This window comes from Neolamprologus multifasciatus, chromosome 20 (genome assembly GCF_963576455.1).
Source record: "Neolamprologus multifasciatus chromosome 20, fNeoMul1.2, whole genome shotgun sequence".
Lineage (NCBI taxonomy): Eukaryota > Metazoa > Chordata > Actinopteri > Cichliformes > Cichlidae > Neolamprologus > Neolamprologus multifasciatus.
The window spans coordinates 2136886-2160003 of NC_140458.1; the positions used below are offsets into that span (position 1 = coordinate 2136886).

The window sequence follows — 23118 nt, forward strand, 5'->3', positions numbered from 1 at the left end:
TGTGTGTGTGTGTGTGTGTGTGTGTGAAGAAGAGTGAATTTGCTGGTTTGTTGGCAGTGATTAGCCAAAGATAACAGGGTAACTTTGGTTTGTGGACAATCTAGAATATCTCTGTACCGTGTAAAAGTATATTTTATAATCATAGTAGTTTTCTATACTTTATCCTTTATTTTGCCTTGAATAGATTACTTCTGCTTTACACCAACATCCTGCTGTGCTAGTGTGTGTACATACATGTTAGCGTACTGAGTGTTGCATATACAAGCGCTAATATTACAGTCAAAGCCTAGCATGCTAACACCTGATTAGCACAGAACCAGTGTTTCATTGATTGCCTAAACTGCTGTTTGTGCTAAAACTGTCGTCCTGTGTTTGTTTTTCTTTTGTGTGTGTGTGGGGGGGGGGGGGTGGGGGGGGGGGCTTTTATTTGGATCGGACATCTGACAGGCAGCGATAATAATTAAAATTGTTAAGCTAAAGCAGAGCCAAAAACTGGACATGCTTGGGATTGCTACAGGTACTTATCTTGTGAATTTTAATAACAATAAGAATTTAATATGTAAATAATTTGTTAATAATTAGCTAGTGTCAATGCCAGTTTGTCCAGAACCTCCGAGGCCGGAGTCTGTCTCCAAACTTCTTCCAGACCAAAGAGAATTCTAAAAAGGGAAAATAAGTTTGCTAACTGTGATTCCTTAAAGCTTCTTGAGCTTTTGTCAACTCCAGTCAGCTGAGCTTTTGCTTTGAACATGAACAACTTTCATGGAAATTTGCTCTTTCCTTTTTTTCTTGGGTTCAGATGATCATCAGTGTGGAAGCCTATCTTAGCACGGAAAAGTAAAGAGAAGCCAAGTCTGGTCTCCACTGGTATATTTACTTCTACCTTCATAGTGCTTATCATGGCTGTGTGCAATTCATGAAGATTTCATAGTTTTCAAAAGATGCTGCATCCTTGAAAAACTCTCGGGAGGTCAAAACAAGCTACTTTGCAAAGAGTGCCATTTATTTTTGCCACGTTTGTTGGGCTGAAATACCAAACGGCTGTTCAGTCAGTAAAGTCATGAACACGTTTCTCTGAACCCTGCCAGGTCCTCCTGAAACTAAGTGAAGGACAATTCTTCACTGTCAAAGTACAAAAATATATTTTATACATGAAAATATATGTACATACATACATATGTAACTTTGTTACATATGTAACTTTGTTACAAAGTAACAAAGTAACAAAGTAACAAAATATAACAAAGTTACATATGTATGTTACATATGTTACATATGTATGTAACATATGTAACATATGTATGTAACAAAGTGGCAAATAACAGAAATAAATATTTCTGCTTTGACTGTGAAATTAAAACCACAGATCAACATTATGTAACTATAACCAGTGTAAGATTTTTGTACTTACCTTTGACAGTGAAGACTTGTCCTTTACTTAGTCTAGTTTTAGTCGACTAAACATTATTAGATCTTCGTAGACTAAATCTGAAGTTGACTAAAATATAAAGTGTAAAAATGTAAAAGTTGCTGCACACAGTTTACGAAGCGTTAAATTTACTCTTCTCTTCCTCCCAAGCTTTGACATGTTGTCGGAGCATGTGAGCGTAATCCCGCCCCCAGATCAAACTGTGCACGTCTAACTCCGCTGCACAACATGTAGTCACTATTCATCAACAAAAGTGTCGATACATTTCATTCTAGTTTTTGTCAAAATGAACAAAATGAACACAGACGTTGAGCCATCGGTTTTCAGCATGGGATGATCGGACACTTTAAGCTTCTAGATTAGAAGTTAGGAGTTACTAGAAAACTCCAAACACAGACGAGCATGTAAATTAGAAATTTGTGGTTTTAATTCTTTTCTCTTCTGCGTAGTGTCAGCCATGTTTGTCACAGAGGACAGGTTTTAGATCAGACGCCATGGTGCCACAGGCAGCGCGCAGTCACCGCTCAACAAAAAGTAGTTCCATCAAGAAACCATGAGCGCGGTAACTTTAGAGGTAGTTTCAGGGTTGTCCTGGTTCCCGTCTCAAAAGAAAAGAGAAATGAGCAAATTTCCACAAATGTTTGACCGTTTATTTCGTGGCTATTGGTGAATTCTTTTAAACACAAAGTATGCTTCAGCACATTTTGAGGATTGTGGTTAGAGAGTAAATGACCCTTCATGTTCTTCAGGTTGTGCGAATCTGTTCATGCATCTTCGCCGATTTTGTGTGCAATAATCGGAGGTCGTGTTGCCAAACTTCTCACTGCAGCCTGTGGCAGGTCGATTCTGAGCGACTGCATCCTTCTGCACAACTGCACTGTAACGCCTGGCGCTCAGGTCGTGTCTGCGTGACGTCAGGAAGCGAGTTTATGTGTGATGAACTACTGACGAGACGGTGTCGATTATTTTTTCAGATTGTGTTTTCATGAACCCTGTGACCTCACAAATGTGACAGAAAATCTGAATCATGATGTCTGTGAAACTGTTGCAGCTGTGAGAGATTTCTGCTGGTTTGCTCGATCACCCAGAACTCCTGTAAAGAAATGTCAGTAAACTGTGAACATTTAAACATGCGTGTTGTGAGTTGTGTGTCTTTACGTTTTAAGTGAAGAGTGTGGACAAATGTTTTGGGCGTGGCCTTTTCCTCTGGGGCGAACCAGGTTTAGACGATATGTTGATGAGCTCTCTGCTCTCTGCTGCCCATCTTTATGTTTGCAGTCAAATACAGAAACAACTAATTTCTTATGATGAGTTGCAGGTGGGAGGAGTTACGAGTTTTCCAATTCCCCCTAAATGGGAACCTATCCGGTCTTTAAGTGATGACGTGATGAGCCCTGCTTCCGGGCCCAAAGTAGTCTGCATTTAATAAGGCTGTTGTGTTTTTAACATGTTTTAATGTTTTGTATCTTGTTCTATTTAATCTCAACAAGCCCCTAAAAACAGTCAGTGATCACAGTCGGCCTCTCTAGGTTTTTATTACCGCTAATCATTTTAAAGCTCAGTTTTTAAACCCTTGCGATGCAACTACAGCCCATGCAGCAGTATATTAATGACTAACCTCGTATTGTGGGTGGATTATCTCAGTTGTTCTCCCGAATGAAGTTTGGTCCGTTTACAGCATCCTGCCATGTGATTGCATTTGTCCCGAACCATCGGGAACCTTCATGTTAACTTTTATCAAGTGGGAAAAAGTTAGTTTTCGTCCTAACATAGCTGTGTTGCTAGCAATCACATAGCACATCATTATATACCAGGTAGCCCAACTTCAGTAACCCTACAAACGTCACTGCTGTTTACCTTCCTGTCTTCATTTATGTCAAAGTGACAGCAGAGCTGTACGTTTGAATTTATTTCAAATCTCTCAGTCAGAACATGCTATGAAATGTTTAGGTGCAAACTAGCGAGCTAACTTCCTGCTAACTTCTAACTCCATTAAATTTCATAAATCCTGTTTTCATGGATGCCTGGATGTTAAACTTAATTGTTACACCTGGTAAAGCAGCAACGCTGATCATTTTATTACAGATGAAATGATTTAGACAGTTTTTAACTCTGTGATGCCGAAGTGATCGTTAGACTTGGAGTCCTGCAGCAGAGTTTGGGCCCAGGCATGGCTAATGATGTCAGACTTAAAGACTGGATTCCATCCAGTTCCTCTTTTCCTTATTTTCTGACACAGATAGATAAGTCTGCTTTGTCTCATAGCAGAGTCTCAAGAGGATGGAGGAAACCATGGAGGGATGTACAGACCTCTACAGGATAGGCAACAGCACCCTGACTGCATCAGGGCTCGGACCCAGCGTCAGACCCTTTGATGGGAATGACGTTAGCATAACCTGCTACAGCAGCACCAAAGACCCGATGTCTGGGTATTTAACATGTGATTACCAATCAGAGATCTGTAGTTTGTCAGATCTGTCTCACCTGTAACACCTGGTTTTAGTGACCAGTGTTGGTCAAGTTACTTGAAAAAAGTAATCAGTAACTAATTACTGATTACTCCCCCCCAAAGTAATCCCGTTACTTTACTGATTACTTATTTTTGAAAGTAATTAGTTACTTAGTTACTTTTTAACAACACGATTTACACCCTGAATAGGTAATGAAGCGACAGATCTTCAATCACTTCAATCCCAATTCTACTTTTTCTGCATAATCCATCATACAAAATGTAATCAAATTAAAAAGTCTATTTTTAAAACTTGTTTTATTAGTTTTAAACTTTTAACTTTATGCATCAAGCAAAAATTAAATTATCTGCAACATTCTCTGACTGGAAGAAATTAATTTAACATTTAAACCTATTTTCTGCACATTCCAGCACATAAAATAGTTTTTTGTGTGTTTACACTCAGTCTTTCAAATAGATGCAAGTAAAACACAGCAGAAAATAAATAAAATCTAAGACTAGCGGTCCTGTTGCTCTATTTTCACCTGTACAGCAGGACTGAGGCAGGCGGAGGTTTACCCTGGTGCAGGTGTGTCGCAGCCATCATGTCAGTGAAGTTTAGGAGTTTTTTCGCTGTAAAAAGAAGTTTTCTTCCCACGCACAACGGACACTAATGTTTTTGTCACTTTTTATGGAATCAAACTCAAAGTAAGGTCAGTACTTCCACGCTTTAAACGCTGCACGCTCATACTCTCTCTGCACTCGATATATGATCCATTGTTGATCTGCACACAGCTGTTGTCATGAACGTCGCACTCGCTTACGTCACTGTCATGAGACATTCTCGCAAAAAATCACGGTTTTAGTAACGCAGTAACGCAGCATGCTCACAGGAAAGTAACCGTAATCTAATTACCTTTTTGCAATAGTAATCCCTTACTTTACTCACTACTTGAAAAAAGTAATCGGATTACAGTAACGCGTTACTGCCCATCTCTGTTAGTGACAAAGGTGAAAACGCTCAGCTCAAGGCTTTACAGGAAAGCTTGGCTGAACATGATGAGCTCGTTTCTTTGTGCCGTCTTCAAGCACAGCTCACAGGATGATACCTCTGAGAACAGTAAGGGTTTCTTCCAACGGTGAGTAATGCAAAGCCACATTGTGAATTTCTAGAATGAAAATATAAAGCTTTGAGCGAAGACGCCCCACAGACCTGTTGTTCAAACCTTCCGTTTATGAAGGGCAACCAATCAGAAACAGAGTAGAACTACAGGAGCTGGAAGGGAGCTAAAATGATTTGTTTCCACTGAGGATCCGCAGCTCTCGTCCCGGGACAAACATGAGGATTGGAAACTGACCACAGAGCCTCTTTAGTCTGAAGCAGACCAGTGAAACCTTTCTGTACCAAATGAGTTATTTCCACGACAGCCAGCGCTCGGCTCAGTCACAGGTGTCCCTGAGATTTCTTTCATTTCCCCTCATTCGTTGCGAGGCGAGAAAAAAAAGCCGTTTCATTACGAGCTGTGACCGCGCGCTCCGAGTTCGGACGTGACGCTTTCCATCGACGGCCATGTTGGCGCTTCTTTCCTGCTCCGTGACCGTTGCCATAGCAACTGGTGTTTCCACAGAAGCCGATCTCTCAGCTCTTGGCCTTGTCACCATGGTAATGTTTCGCACAGGCTTGATTTACAGCTTACAGTCGTCACAGAGAAAAGCAGCAGCGAGCCACCTGGGCTGAATCTGAGAGCGGCTCCGTTTCCTGCTCGTCTGTTTCACCCCCGCACAGCTGCCACACAACTGCCCGCGATTTACTTCACACTGAGCAAACTCCTCCATCAGAGGAGCTGAGGAATCTCAAAGCCAACTGCGTCATCATGACTAAATGTGCTGAGAGAGGGCGACCTCTGCTGGTCATCAGGAGGCATCGCTGCCGCCATCGTTAAAGGCGACCCGCTCTGTTCATGTGCAGCTCCACGTATTTACTCCTGGACTCTAACCAAGCAGCTTTGGTGCATCCTTTCAGTTCATCTGCCTAAAACAGCTTTCTTCTGATTGGCTGCCCCTCACAGACAAGGTTTAAAACATCAGGCGTGTAAGGTTTCTGTGGTCACGGCCATATTGTGTGTCTGATGACATCACAAAGGTCCAACAGCAGAATAAACTTACATACACTCTCCATACCGTTACGGGAAACTTTGGATATATTTGAGGAAATATGGGAGACAATAGGTTAAAGTAGAATAAAGACAAACTCAGGGCTATAATATTTTTGACACATTTGAAATTTAAATATGTTGTTTGTTTTGGAAAATTGTTTCACAATTTCAAGCCCTGACCTTATTTCACTTATTTTGTTCATGGCTAATAAAACGTGAGTGTGTGAGTATGCAGACTGGGGCACTGATAAAGCTAACACCGTGCGGTTAAAGTGCGTCAGAGGCAGAGATCTTTGTCACTGTGATTAAAGTGCTCTCCATCAGCTCCCAAAGGAAACAGAAGACCCTGCATGTCTTTGATGCTGTCCCGGTGGACGGGTTTCCTGTTTGAGCGTCCTCTCAGAGGTGTGGCTGCTTACCAATTCCAGCTGGATCCTCAGCTGCGAGTGAGTGATTAATCGATCACCTGGACCACATACAGTAAGGATGAGCTCAGCACACAGTCAGGCTCATATTGTGACCTGTCATTGCCTTTGAATCTCATTTTGCCAAACACAAACGCATCTCACGTTCTCAGAAACCCTCCCACCTGCTCGCATCCCGTCACACTGTAGAGTCACCGACGGCGACAGCCACAGCAAAATGTTCCAGCGCGATGGTTTGGCCACGCCCCTATGAAACTAATGGATTTACCTGACTCAGAGCCTGCAGCTGTTGCTCACCTGTTATCAGGACAAACTGCTGACTGTGCAGACCTGAGTGAAGCGTCACAGAGGCTTCATCGATGTGAGATCGAGGCTCGACTGAAGGTTTCTACGGGTAAAGGACATCAACCACATCCTTCAGAGACTTGCTCCACCCTCTGCACCACCTCCCTGCAGACCTACACTCGCTTGTTGCTCCTCAGGTAACAGCCTTCTTTCCAGGCTCTTGTTGCCCAGAGTGTCTTTGATTTGGCAGCAGTGTCGTTTTCCACACGAATGAGTGTTTCTGATCCACTTGAACTCCTTTTATCAACAGTGGAAATTCTCTTGTCTAACTTTAACATTTAACAAATGAAATCTTGTCCTTTTAGGTTAAAATGTTGTTTAAAAAGTTTATTTGGCTCCAGATTTCACGTCCTGTCCATCACTCCTGGATACTTTCTCTCGCTGGTTTACATCTTTGTGGAGGATTCTTAACCCACCAGCATGAGGACCCTAAAACACCTTCTTATCTATGAAAAGCTACTTGAACCCCAAAGAAGGAAAAGGAGTGCTGACTGTCACCTGACCCCTGACCCCGCTGAAAATTTCTGGGTGCCCGAGCAAACTGATGAAGCTAAACATGTGTTATATGACAACAAGCTCTGGAAACGCGTTACATTAGGTCACCTAAAGAAATGATTGGTAGAAGACTCGGTCAGTAGGTAACATCATCAGTTTGCTTTCAGGGCATGTAGATAAAAACAAGACACATCATTTAGTAAAAGAAAAATATATATTTATTATAATTTTATACAACTGTCAAGATCTCCACATTTCTTACTATAATAAAGTAGAATAGAATAGAATCACAGCCCTCATCTCAGAGATGCAAGAAAAACAAAGGCATGATCTGCAGTTTGTAACAAACATTCCAGAAGATAAACTTGAACAAAGCTCTACGATGAAGTGCTGCTGCAAATGCCAAAAGATCCACGCTGAGCCTCCCACACACTGATTTCTTCCACGTGTTGCTGCACTTGCATAAAGTGGGATACACACAGTCGACACTGAAAACTGCACATCTGACACAACAAGTGCATTTTCAAACCATTAGAAACATCTGTGACGTGTCTGCGCTCAGCTTTAGCCCAAATAACACCGTAAAAATAAAAATTCATCAAGCAGGAGACACATTCAGAGTAACTGCAGTTTTTCACATTTCATCCGATTAACAGCTCAAATGATTGTTTTCATTTTCATGTCAGTGTCACAAAACACAGAAACACTCTCACTGCAAACTGTGACCTTCCAGAAACTAGTACTCCGGGTCTTTCATATTTGTTGCACAGACTGGCTTTGTAATGTAAAAATAAAAGTAATGATAATGTCATCTGTTATTAACAGACAGCTGGCAGCCATGGAGAGCTGCAGAGGCTGAGAGGGGAAACTACGTCCACATTTTGGTCTAAACCAATCAGCTGTGAGATCAGCTGGTGCTTTGTGTAATGCCCTGAAGCTGTCAGATCCTGCAGAACCTGCAGCTGCACACGGTGTTCATCTAAAGCACTGCGCAGCCTCAATGCAGCAAAGAAGCATATTTGAACCCAAACCACAATCTCAGCTGAACCTCTCAGAAAGTCATTTTTGCTTAAACTGAAAGTAAGAAGTGGGTTAAAATCACGTACTCCTCCGCCGTCCCTGAACAGCTCTTCAAAATAAGGACGTCCGGCACTAGAATTATTAGTTGGTTCAACCCACTCTTCTCCTCCTGTGCTGAGAAACTGCACACATGTGAGGCAGACAACAGCCCCACGAAGCATCCTGCAGGACTTTATTCTGACACACTGCCGCTCGTTTCCTCAAACTGAAATATCAGAGAGCGATGCACTAAAACACTCGGCTCAGCTGTGTGGACATCAAAACAGATTTAACTGTTCCAAGTGTTTTCTTGCTTTTTGATGAGTCACTTAGGTTCAGTTTTACTCAGATCATCATTAGTTGCAGGAGCGGCCCTACGTTCAAAGAGACGCTGAGACCGAAGGACACTCTGCACATGCTTCTGTAGCACTAGCATCGTCTGACAGTAGGGCTGCCACGATTAGTCGACTAGTCACGATTAGTCGACTATCAAAATCGTCGACGACTGATTTAATAGTCGACGTGTCGTTTGAAGCTTTGTAAGATTCCAAAAAACGCAGGAATAAGTAGTAGGATTTAAGAGTGTAATAACGGACTGAAACAGAAGATGGCAGCACTGCATGTACAAGGATGCCAGCTGCCGTTAAACCCCGAAGAAGAAGAAGCAGCGTCCCAGAATTCATAGCGCAGCCCAGCTCAGTTGTCAACAATGGCGGCAGCTAGTTAGTTTTAATATTACTCTTATTATTCTTTCTGAGTCACAAAATAAACGTTTAACATATTTTCAGGCGAGAATGTAGCTGTGTAAACCTCAAATATCTGCTCAGTTTATCAAGACACCACATATTTTCAAAAGCGCTCCGACGTTTTCGGAGACGTCTGTTACCCACTAGCTCGATAGTTAGCTGGGGGCTAGGCTAACTAGAGCCGTGAGAACACCGGACTCCCGGCAAATCGTTTTCAAACCCACCGCCGTCTTTCACTACTCAGGTTAAACATGATATATAAGTCACTTAGATAACTTAAAAATGTTATTTTTGGCTTTTTTTAGTATTTTATTTGTTCCTGAGTAAATCGGTTTGGCTGAGATTAAAGTTATAGTTTTTACACAGCTGAATAAACGTCAAGCAGACAGCTGATTATCAGAAGTGTGAGATGCTGAGAATTTACTCCGGTGTCCTGTTATATTTTAGATAGCAAGGAGTTTATTAAACTTCACCGAAACAATCTGCAAATTTAATTAAAATTTAATAAACTATCATCTTGTCTTTATTTTTAGTTAGCACATACCTTAAACACTTAAAGCTGTAAGATAATGATAGTTATATAAGAGCAGATGCTGCTGGTGCAATAAGCTGTACGTTTTACGTCTAATGGATGATGATCTGATTAATCGACTAATCACAAAAATAATCGGTGACTAGTCGACCATCAAAATAATAGTTTGTGGCAGCCCTATCTGACAGTATTTCACAGTCGGGGTGTGAATGCGCTGACCCCCCTCGATGCCCTGTGGTTACTGTGGTCTGTATGAAACCAGAGCAGGCTGACAGCTACTGTGTAACGGTCACAGCTAACACAACTGTCACTGAACCCAGAAGTGAGAAACTGCCTGTGCATAGTCTCCAGTATACACGCTTCCTCTGCAGTGGCCTCTGACTCTACTTTCAGTATAGAGGGAGCTCAGGAGCCAGAGCTGCTCATGCACCCATCACAGGGTTGACGGTCCTGACTGGTGAGTGTGAATGAGAAGCATAAAGTGCTGCACACAGACAGACATTGACCAGATTAGATGAGAAAGTGAAGCTGAAAGCGTTGCAGGGTTTCTGTAGTGCAGCAGAACTCTGCATAATACAGAACATGTACTGTGATCCTGCAGCGCTCACATCTGACAAATCAGCAGCTTTTCTACATGACAGGTGACACAGGAAGTGCATAAATCTCTACGTGTGCATGGTGTCCAACCTTCAGCGCCAAAATCACGGCGCTGACAACTTTGCTTAGTCCCTCATTATGAATCACCTGTTTTCCTCCATCCATCAGTCCCGTCTGACATTTCTCCTGCTGATGTAAACCCAGCTCCTCGCATCTATTTTTGTCTCGTGTGGCCGTCCACTCGGGCCGGTCTCCACAGTAACCGCATCCACGTAAAAAGCACGCAGATTTTACCTCGAATGACGGCGAAGCTGTGAGAGCTGCGTGGGGGGAGGAGAGGCGCTAAGTGTTCCTCCAGATAAACAGCGTTTCTCATTTAACGCCTCTTTAACCGCTGAATATGTGACGCACCGGCAGCACGCAACGCTTTCCACTGAAATTTTCCACTGCAGGTGGAGGAAAACACGTGCAAGTAAATCGCTTTACTCCTCAGCTGGGAGATGAAATCTCTCTCACAAATAACGCAGACACACAGATCAGGCTCAGTGTGAGCGCGACTGTGTCACAGCTCAGGTCTTTACAGGTGCGCTGTGGAGTTTCTGCAGCTCCTGTTTCACCTGCACTCACGATTCCCTTTATTCCTGGTGCACAGGTGCATCACAACCTCGTTAAAATCTAGAAAGGCACTGAATAATTTCACTCTTTCTAAAAAAAAATAAATAAATAAAAAAGCCCTTACATGTTATCAAAATCATTCAATCAACCTTTTAAAGCACTAAAATGAGTTAGCAGGAAGCTCACCTGCAGCACTGTCTGAATAATGTACAGTTAGTGTGCCACAGATCTTGTTTTAATATTTTTTAATTGACTTGAGACACTGATCATGGATCCAGCTCAACTGTCAAGTTCAGCCATCAATTAACAGAACCTTCAGATAACGTGGTGCTTATATTTTTAACCCTGCAGCCAAAAAGGGTTTTTTAAAGTATATATATTATATAAACTATATATATATATAATAACTATATATTTTTAGTTTTTATTGTGTTGCAACAACAGAGAAAGGACGGGGGAACCATGAAAGGCCTCTGGACGGATTAAAGCCCGGGCCTCTGCAACAGCCTTAAGCCATATGATCCACCTGCTCAGCCCTGTGAGCTTCACCCACACCGGACACAGTTTGATAATATGGTGAAGGTGACTGATTTATATGCAGGAATAAGAGAAACAGGCGTTTATATTAGCAGGTGTGACGGCGTCTGACGCTGAATTCCTCAGTGTGAGGAACGCGAAAGGCTCCATGTGAAATAAAACATGACAAACAAAACATTTAAGAATATAAATATATTTAAAATGACCTAAAGACCTATTCTAGTCATTTACTGCAGCTCAGTGCGCCACATTACTGTTATTTACAGGCAGTCGGATCAACAGCCGAACACAACGACAGCGAGCGGATAAGCAGAGTATTATGGGATGGCTGAGTGTTAAATAAAAGCATGAATGTGTGGCTGGGTGAATGAGGCCTGGAGCCTCTGAGTGCTCACCATGAGCAGAAAGCCCCGCCCCACTTACCGATATCGATTTATAGATGGATACTAAAGTCTGACTGTCATTTGTTTTTGCAGGACGCTCTCTGCACGTGTGTCGCTCTTCTTGTTTTCATCAGAGCTCAAATACAACCAAAGTTTTCTGCTGTGAAACATTTAAAGGCGCCTTTAACCCGTCGTGCATCAAGATTCAAGGAGTCTCTACATTCTGCCCCGTTTGCTCCCTTTTAAATGCTGCAATATGTAACACTGTTAATCATCAGTAAACCTTTTAGTAGGAAGTCAGAGGACTTTTAAAAGGACTTCCTCCTCAGAGTCACAGAGTGAAACATGACCTGTGATTTGTTGAGGCAGCCTTTTCTCCTTCCTCTGCTTCCTTCTTGGAGCTTTGTTCTTAATCTGTGCTCCTCACGTTTCTACGAAACATTTCTGCAGTTTCACTGATTGTAACTCTGAAAATGTGATGTGGACACTTTTTTTCCTTCGACTGGATCAAGTTTTCAAAATAAATTTATTTGAAAAAGAAAACAAGTTAAATATTGTAGAAGTTCCTCTTCAAGTAGAATAACAGGCTGTTGTTTTAGAAATCCTGTGAGGAGTCACGGTTAAGAACAAAACTCGTGAAGCATCGGACCTACAAAGACCACTGAACTAGTTTAAGGCTTTGAAATTACGACCGAACCCTTGACTGACCCATTAGTACTCAGAGTATTACAGCCGCTGTCAGGGGGAATAAAAATTGAGATTTTGAACTGGCCGAGTTTCAGGTGAAGGCCTCAACTGTCCTTCAGCCTCATCAGCTCCGTCATTTTGTAATCAAGCTTCTGTGTTTACTGAAGCCCACTCTTTCATTACATTAACATCACTCTTTTTCGGAACAATGTTTTTGGTTTTATTACTCAAACCAAACTCGTGCGAACAGCTGCAGTTCCTCTAACGGCCACTTGAGGCAGCCTCCAATCCCACATTAAAACATCACAACATTAAAAAGCAGGTGAAACTTTTTTCCCTTTAATAACTTTTTTTAAATTAAAAATAAAACTAAAATTACTCAAAACATTCAGGTTTTATTTTGAAAATCTCGGCTTTGCTTCCCCTGCAGTGGCTCTAACACTCGACCCGTACCGTACTGATTGCGGCGTGCGCGCTCTTTAGCCCTCACCCTCGCCATCCTGCAGGTTGTGTTTAACCAGAAATTCTTTGATGGTTGGATGATTGTCTAGCCCCACCCACCGCTCCTCCAGATGCTGCAGAAGCTCCTCCCACTGTCGCTTGTCTTTTCCCGTCTGCCACGACAGCCGAACCATCACTCGTAACAGCGGCAACAGCAGGGGGTGTGGCCTGTCGTCGTCCAGACGCGACGTCTCCGACGGTTGGAAGGGCTTATTGTCAGGTGGGAGGGGCTTATCCTCTGTGTTAGTCTGAGTTTCGGTGGGGGTGAGAACACGCAGGGCGTGGTCACAGTGATCTCGGGCCTCCTCCAGCTGGTCCACCTGCTGGAAACAGCTCGACAGTCCCACCAGGGTGAAGAACCAATGGGAGGAGGTTGGAGGAGGGGCCTGAGTCTGGTTGTCATAGTAACTTGCCCATCCCAGTTTCTGCTGCAGTCTCTTGGCATTGAGCAGAGGACCCAAGGCATCCTGGTAACGTCCCGCCCTCAACGAAACAAGAAACTGAACAGTGAAACACTCACAGTGGAAACCGCTCAATAAACTCAAGAAATGCACAAGAAAATCGAATATTACTCTTACAGTACATTTAGAAACAAGCATCAAGCTAAGATGTTGAGGTGCGCTGTTCGGTCCTGGACCAAATCAGATCATAATTATGACTGCATTCATTAGACCTTGTCCTGTAATGCCTGGCGTTCCACCAGATGGCGCACTAGGCGCAGTGATTTGGTCTAATGCTCAGAGCCCATCTGCAACAATGAGCGGGCCAAAGAAAAGAAAAGAAACATCGAGTGTGAGTGTTTATACTTCTTCAGCCCAGTCAAAGGCTGATCTATGTCTAGATGTGAATACAACATCAGCTGTCACATTTCCACCAAGCATGCTAATAATGCTAACAACCGGTCAATGCAAGAACGGGGTCGGCAGCTAGTTTGCAGAATCAGCAAAACATTTTTAGCCGACAAAGTGCCATCCAAGAATCAAGCACAAAGTTGTTTGCTGGCATTCAAATTAGCAAATACCAGCGAGGTCAGTTTCTCAAAGAGTGCCCACTCCGGGTCAGGGACGAGACCCTGCCTCAAGTGGAGGAATTTAAGTATCTCGGGTCTTGTTCACGAGTGATGGGAGAAGGGAGCCGGAGATTGACAGACGGATTGGTGCTGCAGCTGGAGTGATTTGGACGCTGTACCGGTCTGTTGTGGTGAAGAGGGAGCTGAGTGTAAAAGCGAAGCTCTCAATTTACCGGTTGATCTACGTCCCTACCATCACCTATCGTCACAAGCTGTGGGTAGTGACCGAAAGAACGAGATCACGGATACAAGCGATGGAAATGGGCTTCCTCCGAAGGGTGGCTGGCCTCTCCCTTAGAGATAGGGTGAGAAGTTCAGCCATCCGGGAGGGGCTCAGAGTAGAGCCGCTGCTCCTCCAAGTCGAAAGGAGCCAGCTGAGGTGGTTCGGGCATCTGACAAGGATGGGCACCTCCTGGGCGAGGTGTTCCGGGCCGGGAGGAGGTCCTGGGGCAGACCCAGGACAGGCTGCAGCCTTCGTTTCTACCGGAATTACCGTGACGACGGCTTTAAAGTCTCTTCGTGTTGGTTTTCATCTTTGTTTTGTGTTGTCGGCTTTTTGTTCATAACTAAATACATAAGGGGTTTGTGTTGGTGTGGGGGGCTGTAGCCTCAGGTTTATACTGTTAAATGGTAAATATGACACAATGTGTTTCAGGCTGTTTTACAGAGTAAACTGAAAGTAATGTGAATTATCATCTCCCTTTAGTAACCAAGTAACGTACTGCATTACTTTATATTAAAGTGTTATTTGTAGGGATGGGTACCTGTTCTGACATAAACGGTAGTAACCAGACAGAAAAGCAGCGCACATTTCGGTGCTTTTTTCCCCTGAGCTGTGATACACTTTAGATTCCAGCCAATTATTTTACGTTTCCGAGGATAGTAGGCGGGTCCAGGTACGTACGTTCTTTTAGAGCAGAGCTACAGATTAAAAATGCCCAAGGTGAAGCGGTCAAAGTCTGGCTGTACTTCACAGCAAAAGATGCAAACTCAGCAGCTGCAACAAGTGCTTTAAGCTGATACTGTGATACTGTCAAAGGAGGTAACACCTCAAATCTGATGAAACACCTGGCGACACATAGCGTTTTTTTTAAAAGCCGAGAAATGCGGCGTATTTGATAGCTTGCTGCGAGACCTCACACCGAGCACATCTACTGCGGGTGTGGTGCCTGTTATCGGACCCGGAGTTAGCAACATCCCCCAAAAACCCGAAGAGGAGAGTCCTGGCCCCTAGCCCTGCCAGTGTAGCAGAAATGATGAGGATGATGATGCAGCAGCAGCCGTTCTTCTCTGCGTGAGTAGCTTAATGTTGTTCGTGTGTAATTTACGTTGAGTAGGCTAACCACGTTATTACATTAATGCATGTAAGGTGAACTAGCAAACATCATCATAGCTACATGCGGCTGTCTTCTTGTTTGATGGCAGATACTCCCTTCACCCTGGACAAAAAGGCTAAAATGACCAAAGAAAAAGTGGAAAACAGTTAAACATGAGAGGTTTTTGGACAAAGTTTGTGTTTTTTCCATTGTTTAAGCTGCTTCCAGTCAAGAGTGATACCATATATGCCCCATAGCTGCAGAAAAGGCTAACATTGTTATCTTTTTACAAAAAACAGCTGAACATGAGAGGTTTTTGGACCAATTTTGTGTTCTCCATTCTTTAAGCACCGGCACCGTTTCAAAAGTACCGGTTTGGTACTGGTATCAGATAAAACCTAAACGATACCCATCCCTAGTTATTTGTAATATGTGTAATATATTACTTTTTTGAGTAGTCACCCAACACTGATCAAAAAGAGTGCATGTTGGACATATTTCCTCTAATATTTGACCACACAGCATAATTAATTTGCACAAATATTGCAGCTAGCTTAAGATCACAAATTGGTGATGACTCAATTGTTTAACTCAAAGTTTTATTAATCTATTAAATACCTTCTTTGTTTTTTAGCCTGTTTCACTATCTGCGTAATAGAAACAGTAACATTTCAGCACTGAGAGCATTTTGATCATTTCACTTTGTTCCTGACATTGACGGATAAAGGTGAGGAGACAGAGGTTTTTGAGAGTTACCTGATGAGCAGCTGTCCAGTCTCCAAGTCGGTTAAGTAGAAGAACTGACGGACACACAGCGCCCCCCGCAGGGCATGCAGGGAACACAGGTGAGACAGGTACTGTTCAAACGCCCGGCTCCGCTTAGCGATCGTCTCTGCTGTGAAGTTCCTCCTGAGTTTTCTTCCTGCGGAGTTTCAAACCAAACGTTCATGTTTTATGAAGTTCTTACTTCCCTGTACTGTAACAACCACAGCATCAAGGTAAGACAGCGTACATGAGGTTTACTCACGTGGGAAACAGAAACGCTCCATGTGCTCGCCGTGTTTACGGCGAAGAGTGGCATGGAGGCGCCGAAAGTCAGAGTACCGACGCGTGATGATGGCGGGAATCTTATCGCTCGCGCCAGACTGGATCACATGGATCGTGTACAGCTGGAGAGAAACGGAGAGCAGAGAGTTTGAGCTCCACGGCGTCCCATGGCACATTTAAAACATCACCTGTGGACAGAGACTATAACGTATACGTGACTCTGATCAGAGATCTATGGATGTGCACCAGCACACAGAGAAGATACAAGAGTCAGGGGCTCTCTCTGGCCCTGAAGCTCAAATTGCTCTGTAGGCATCTTCGTATTTCAGCAGCCTGAAGAAGGAACAAGCTGATACCTGTCGGTGTATTTGTTTGTCTGAGACCAATAAATTAAAGGCCTTTTCAAATCTAGAGTGCCTGGATTTGGAAGCTTTTATGTCTGTTTTGGTTATAATGTTACAGTTTTTTTCTCTTTGCCAACTCACCACATATTTTGAGGAGCCGTCCTGCACCACGCTGGCGTCGGTCACCTCGAACAACAAGCTGTCCGTCTGCCATCTCACAGAGGACACCGAGCTTCCTCCACTGAGTCCGCGCAAACTCCTCCAGCTCTCCTGAAGCTGCCGAGTCAGCAGGGAGGAGGAGGAAGAGGAGGAGTGGCCCACTGGGGAAATACCCACAGGACTGGTGTCTACAAAAGACAGGTGAAAGCCAGGTCAGGTGACCAGGGAGTACAACATGCCCTGGTTTCCTCGAGCGTAGTTCAGTGGACTGAAGCTAAACTGCTGGAGATCAACACTGCTGAGCTGTAACCATGGAGCTGGCTAACACATTACATTAATTATAGTTTCTGTTAATTGGTTTTAGCTATAAAAACATCTCTAAAGCATTAGTACAACTATGAACAACATCCCTGCATGTATTAGCTGCAGGCTGTTAGGTTGTGAGTTGTTGTGTGCTCCATCGCTGGGTAAACTTTTACTTTGTATCGATAGCTGATAAATAAACTCTGTCACAGCCGCCCAGTCTGACTTTGTTGCTGATCATTAATCAATGTCTGCTAAGTGTTTGAACCAAACAACAGTATTGGTAAATGGTAAATGGCCTGCATTTGTATAGCGCTTTACACATTCAGTCATCCACCCATCCACACACTGGTGATGGCAGCTACATTGTAGCCACAGCCACCCTGGGGCGCACTGACAGAGGCGAGGCTGCCGGACACTGGTGCCACTGGGCCCTCTGACCACCACCAGTAGGCAACAGGTGAAGTGTCTTGCCCAAGGACACAACGACCGAGACTGTCCAAGCCGGGGCTCGAACTGGCAACCTTCTGATTACAAGACAAACTCCCAACGATCGCCCCGTATTGAAGAACACTCATTCGGGTCATTCTTGTATGTAGGAATTTCAGCAGAAATGCTGATCTGCACTGATTTCAATCAGATTCAGACATTAAAATGTTTTCGCTCGAGGTCCATCGAGTGAAAAGAGAGAACAGCACTTCACCCATGCTGCTGGGACCGTCCTCCATCGACTCTCCCAGGAAGTCAGAGTCGCTGTCCTGTCCTGACCCTTCACCCTCGGCTCCATCCTCCAGGCCGCCGTCTGTGCCGTCGAAGCACAGCATCCCTCCGAGCCGATCGGTTACACACTCCTCATCCTCCGCCAGCTCGTCCTCCCAGCGATCCTGGTTGAACGCCTCCTCTTCCGGCCCGCCACCTTCTTCCTGCTCAGGTTCCAGCCCCTGACCATCTTTAAACAGCGAGCGCTTCAGGCGGTCCAACAGCCGAGACGCCATGATGTTGCCAGGCCACCACAGGGGGAGGAGCCTAAAAAAATAGAAGATTACAAGGTCATTTTATCTATTACTTATTAAAGCTTCATTTGTTTTTCCATTCTAGTTTTGCACAAGTTTTTATTGCATGTAGTTTGTATACATTTGCATGAACTATCTACATGTAAATGTATATGTAGCATTGATAACGAAGCTGTACTTAGAAACACACTCACCTGCCACTTCATTAGGTAGGCCTGTTCAAATCACATGCCAACAAACCGATTTCAGTAAGCAGTAGAGATGCACGACACCACGTTTTTACGTCCGATACCGATATGAATCTGATAGTGTTTTTTTTTTAATCAATAAAACGTTTTTTTAATATCTTGCTGCATTTTGTATAAGTTTATACTCAAGTTTAAATAAACAACAACACTAAAGCTATTCTGTTATACCTGTATGTAAAAAATACAACAAAATATTTCATAGTTCAGCTAAACTGATCAATCTAATAAACTTAAACCTGCTCCATCCTCCCTGTTCTGGTATTTTAAAGAGTACTTAGCAGAAATATTAAGCAACCAAACTAATAGGGTTGCAAACTCCCAGCAAAAAATTTAAAAATAGGGAACCATCCTCCACCTCATGATGCTTAATCGACGTAATCAACTTTAATTTGATGCAGTGGGAAAAATGCACAGAAATAAATTATTTTTCAAGAATAATTAAATAGATTCAACATCTTTCTTCTACAGAATTGCAGACTGCACAGATGGTTCCCAAAGGAAAAAGTACTATAGCTTATTAGGGTATATTAGACTTAACAGTTACTATATACAGTAATGGACTTCTATACATTTTACATCAGATTAAAACTTTGGTGTCAGATTCAGATAATTATTTATTAAAAGCTCGATATTTTAAATGAGAATAAGAAAGAAAAGTATGTCTTTGTGCCCCCTTTTCCCTGTTCATGCCCTATCGGCCCCCCTGGCTAAACTTTGCTAGATCCGCCCCTGCACAGTTACCAGCCGTCAAATTCCAAAAGTGCATTTATTTGACAAACACAGCACTATTTTCTGTGTTATTTTTCTATAACGCAGTCTTGAATTGCTTTGCAAATCACTATTCTGTGTCTGGGGCTGTGAATCAGCACCACAGGGAAAAATAAAATTCACTCACTTTTAGAATCCAGGTCAGGAAGAGACTGCAGACACACTGATCCACATGTGAAACAAACCCGCTGAGCTGGCTCCAGTTACAGAGCTGGCAGCTCCTCTCAATGGAAACCGTGTCACACATTAATAATGCACCGATTTGCTGTGTCAGCCTGCAGCCAGGCTTTGGCCTGCTGAACTTCCTCAGGATCCCTCGCTCACCAATTCTGCATTTTCAACACATCTGATGACTCACTGCACTCTGACTGAGAACCATGGCCTTAGACTCTGAAGTACTCATTCTAATGCTACTTTCAGTAGAAGCTGGAAGTCGCCGTCTGATGAAGTCAAAAGAGCCACATCACCTACAAAACAACCAGCAGATGGACTCTGCTCATAAACAATTTGACCTCTAGTGATGAAACATTAGTGATCATAGTGGATCCATAAAGCCACAAACCCTTCCCTGTACCAGCTGAACAACAGTATGATTCAAATAGTTTATCTAGATCTAAAAATACTTTTTCTTTTGCATTCTCCTGTGCTTGCATTACATCAACTGTAATGCATTTTATCTAAGCCATCCAGCGGGCTGCATTAGAGCGTATGGAAAATTAGACTGGTTTGTTACTTTGGTGTGTTTATCTTCATACAGAGAGAATAAAAGGTTTAGACAATAATTGTAAAAGAAAAGTGCTAAACACAAAGTTACGGCTGAATAAAGGTCGATGGATTATAAAATGTCACATAAAAAGGATGGGCTGTGTAAACTGAGTCATGTGCACTGCTAAAGACTGCGTTCTGTAACATGTATATCTGGGCTGTTCGTGAAAGGAGTTTAACAAGATTTTAGGATTTATCCGTTTTGGTGTTCTTCTAAAATTATTCCAAACCACCAAAACAAGAACAAACACCTTTAACCTGTAGAGCTGAGAGTCAGCAACTCAGCTGACAGCTGGTTGAGTGACAGCAACAGTGAATCCTGATTAACATCTGTTCTTCTGCTGCTCACTTTTCATTTTAATTGTATTTAAATTGGACTTTTATTTATTTGTTTATTTATTGATTTATTGGGTGGGGGGGGGGGCTCCATCAGTTTTATTTTTAATTAATTTTTGTTTGATCAAATCTTTTTCTACTTCTTTCATTCTTTTTGTTTGTTTTACTTTTACTATTCTTTTAGGCTGTATCTTTACGCAAAAAATGCTAAACAAACAATTATAACAATTACTATTAACAATATAAACAAGTTTGAATACGCTTTACAACTATTAAGCACGAGGAAAGCGAATTTACGTGACGTCCGTGAAAGCCTCAGATAATTATTATGTAGTCAACACCAGAAACAACGTTAAATACACACGTATGTATCAGTTATGGACACCAGTAATAAAATGTGTATTTTGTAGAGGTGGAGGCTAACACGCACAGCAGTGTGACATTAGCAAACCAGCTAACATTTTGCTTGTCGGGGGGTTCAAAGTTACTGAGCATCACACGATAAATGCGATTAGTTAGCTCTCCGGAGGTTGGACGAACTCACCCCGCAGCTGAAGCGGAAAAACTCCCACAGCTCCTGTTAATCTATCCGAGCACCGGGGATTAGAAGTTTAAGTCTCCGCCCTCTGATTTGAAGCTGACATTCCTGTTTATGACTGCATCAACTGGGCTGTGGCGCTAACGGCTAACTAGCTAACAAGCTACCCCAGAAAACTTTGTTTACACTCCACGAGCTGCTCCTCCACCTCCGATTCATTAACTCCGAGCTCCGCGGGACTCACCCGCACTCCCTCCGCTCCTTTTACACCATACCAGCTCCTCCAGAGTAAAGTTTGAAGCCCAACGGGTCAGGATCTGGGAGCCGCACGATCCTGTCGGGGTTTGTGGGCTCCGCACACGCACACAGCTGACTGCCCGTATCCTTATTCCTGGGGCTGTCCACCCGCCGCAGCCTACAGGAGGAGGCGGCCCGGGGTTGGATATCGGGCAGCTGCCATATAAGGACATGCACTCTTCGGGTCCGACCAGCAGAGGGGGCTACATGCTCACTGAGTCATCACAATTAGTGAGATCAAAGCGATGGACTACCAAAAACACATTTCTGTGTGCTTTTATGTCTAATATACTTAAAGTCATTTATGAGAGATATGTTTGAGATGTGTCTGACAGGTTCTATATTAATTACCACCAACCTTTAATCACTTTTTGGCACAACACTGGAAGCGTTCTGTTCACAGGGGTCACGGTGCATCTATCCAGGGCTGCAGCAGCTATTTGAGCTGATAATTTAAGCTGCAACTCCACAAGAGAGCTGAAACAGAGAGTGTGGGCAGGCAGGGTGGAGTGAGTGTCAGGGCAAGAGCAAGAATGAAAGGGAAGTTTTAAAAGACAGTAGTGAGGCCTGTTGTGATGTGTGGTTTACAGATGGTGGCACTGATAAAAAGACAGGAGGCTGAGGTGGAGATGTTCAGGCATTCAATGACAAGGTTAGAATATTAGTATGTCAGAGGGACAAAGTTGGTTTGGACAACCAACTACAAGAACAGTACACAACAATCTGTAGAGATGAGTCTGTGGTCATATAACTGTATGAACTTCTCCTAGAATGAAGTATGAATGAAGTATACAGGACTGATATTAACCTCCTAACCTGCTCACTAACACTGTTTTCATTCTTCCTGATGCTAAGACACACCAGAGACCAGAATAACTGTAAACGCTATCTTGATAATTATGAAAGTTGAATGACTTGTTTGAACTTTGTGTTTATGAAACTGAATTCAAAAGTCTACAGCAGTTTGATGGAAATAAAACAGGCAGTTTAGTAATAAAACTCCAAGTCTCTAAAAGTTGGGATTCTTTGTGAAATTCTGATGTTTGATGATGATCGATGGATAATGAGATACAGTGGAAGTGGCTAAAATAAGCCGGCCTGAAGGACATCGCAGAGGCTCTGACCGTGGCCCCTAAGCACCAGATAAACTGAGACAGGAGTCTACCACAGCACAAGCTCCCACAGGATGCAAGTTGTGCAACAGTGACCCAGAGAGAGTCCAGCTCACAGTAGCAGGCTGTAAGAGCTGAAACAGCAGACGCCGAGAGGCACAACCAAGTGGCTGGGATAGTGTGCACGAGCATCAGGGCTGCAGAAGGCCTGATAGGAGACACATCAGAAGGCAGCTGAGAAAGAATAGCAGGCTGAGGTCCTGTTGGCCAACCACCACACAGTGGTGACTGACAGGGAACGGAAAGCCACAGCTGCGATAGATGTGGCAATCCCAGCAGACAGTAACATCAGAAATAAGGAGGATGGGGTAAAGGAGAAGTTCAGGGCACTGAAGGAAGAAGTGGAGCGAACGTGTAGCAATAAAGCACAAAATGTCTCAGTGGTAATAGGAGCATCAGGAACTGTGAAGAGTGCAATAGGAACAGGATACCCACACACACCACTCTGAGCTGAACAGCTCAGCTCACAAGTATTTTTTCAGCATCCTTCTTCCTGCCAGGCCTGTGGCTGAGCAGCCTGATTGGAGGGCAGCAGTAGAGTTCCTGCAGCCCTCTCCGGACCCACAGCTCTGCTCCCACAGATCCTCTTCCTCTACCCAGAATTCAGCAGGAAGCCTCGAGCTCCCAGCTGAGCTCATGCTAGCTGCATCAGATGAGCGTGGCTCTGGTATGAGTGGAGTAACAGGAAATAATTGTGTTGCTCAACATTTTCTCACAGCTATTAAACTCCAGTGTGAACATAACCGAGAAGCCACGGGATTTCATCATCACACATGATCAGTCACAC

The 23118-nt window shown here is 43.4% G+C and overlaps 1 protein-coding gene across 1 annotated transcript; it reads right to left on the reverse strand.

Moving 5' to 3' along the window:
- Positions 1 to 7494: 7494 nt before the first annotated feature.
- snx21 (sorting nexin family member 21) lies at positions 7495 to 18189 on the reverse strand. The gene is made up of 5 exons (XM_085147246.1): positions 17898 to 18189; positions 16874 to 17079; positions 16369 to 16510; positions 16098 to 16263; positions 7495 to 13439 (listed from the first exon to the last, which is right to left on the reverse strand). The coding sequence occupies exons 1-5, from the start codon at positions 18187 to 18189 to the stop codon at positions 12935 to 12937; spliced, it is 1311 nt and encodes a 436-aa protein (XP_085003372.1). The 3' UTR covers positions 7495 to 12934.
- Between the last annotated feature and the right edge of the window lie 4929 nt (positions 18190 to 23118).

What these genes read in the sequence shown, in the direction of transcription:
- snx21 (XM_085147246.1), bottom strand. Translation starts at nt 18,189, where the DNA reads ATGGCGTCTCGGCTGTTGGACCGCCTGAAGCGCTCGCTGTTTAAAGAT. An exon ending in GGACGGTCCCAGCAGCATGG is followed by an intron (nt 17,080 to 17,897) that starts GTGAAGTGCTGT and finishes TGTCTTTTGTAG; the next exon opens with ACACCAGTCCTGTGGGTATT. An exon ending in ACTGGACAGCTGCTCATCAG is followed by an intron (nt 13,440 to 16,097) that starts GTAACTCTCAAA and finishes TGTTTCGTTGAG; the next exon opens with GGCGGGACGTTACCAGGATG.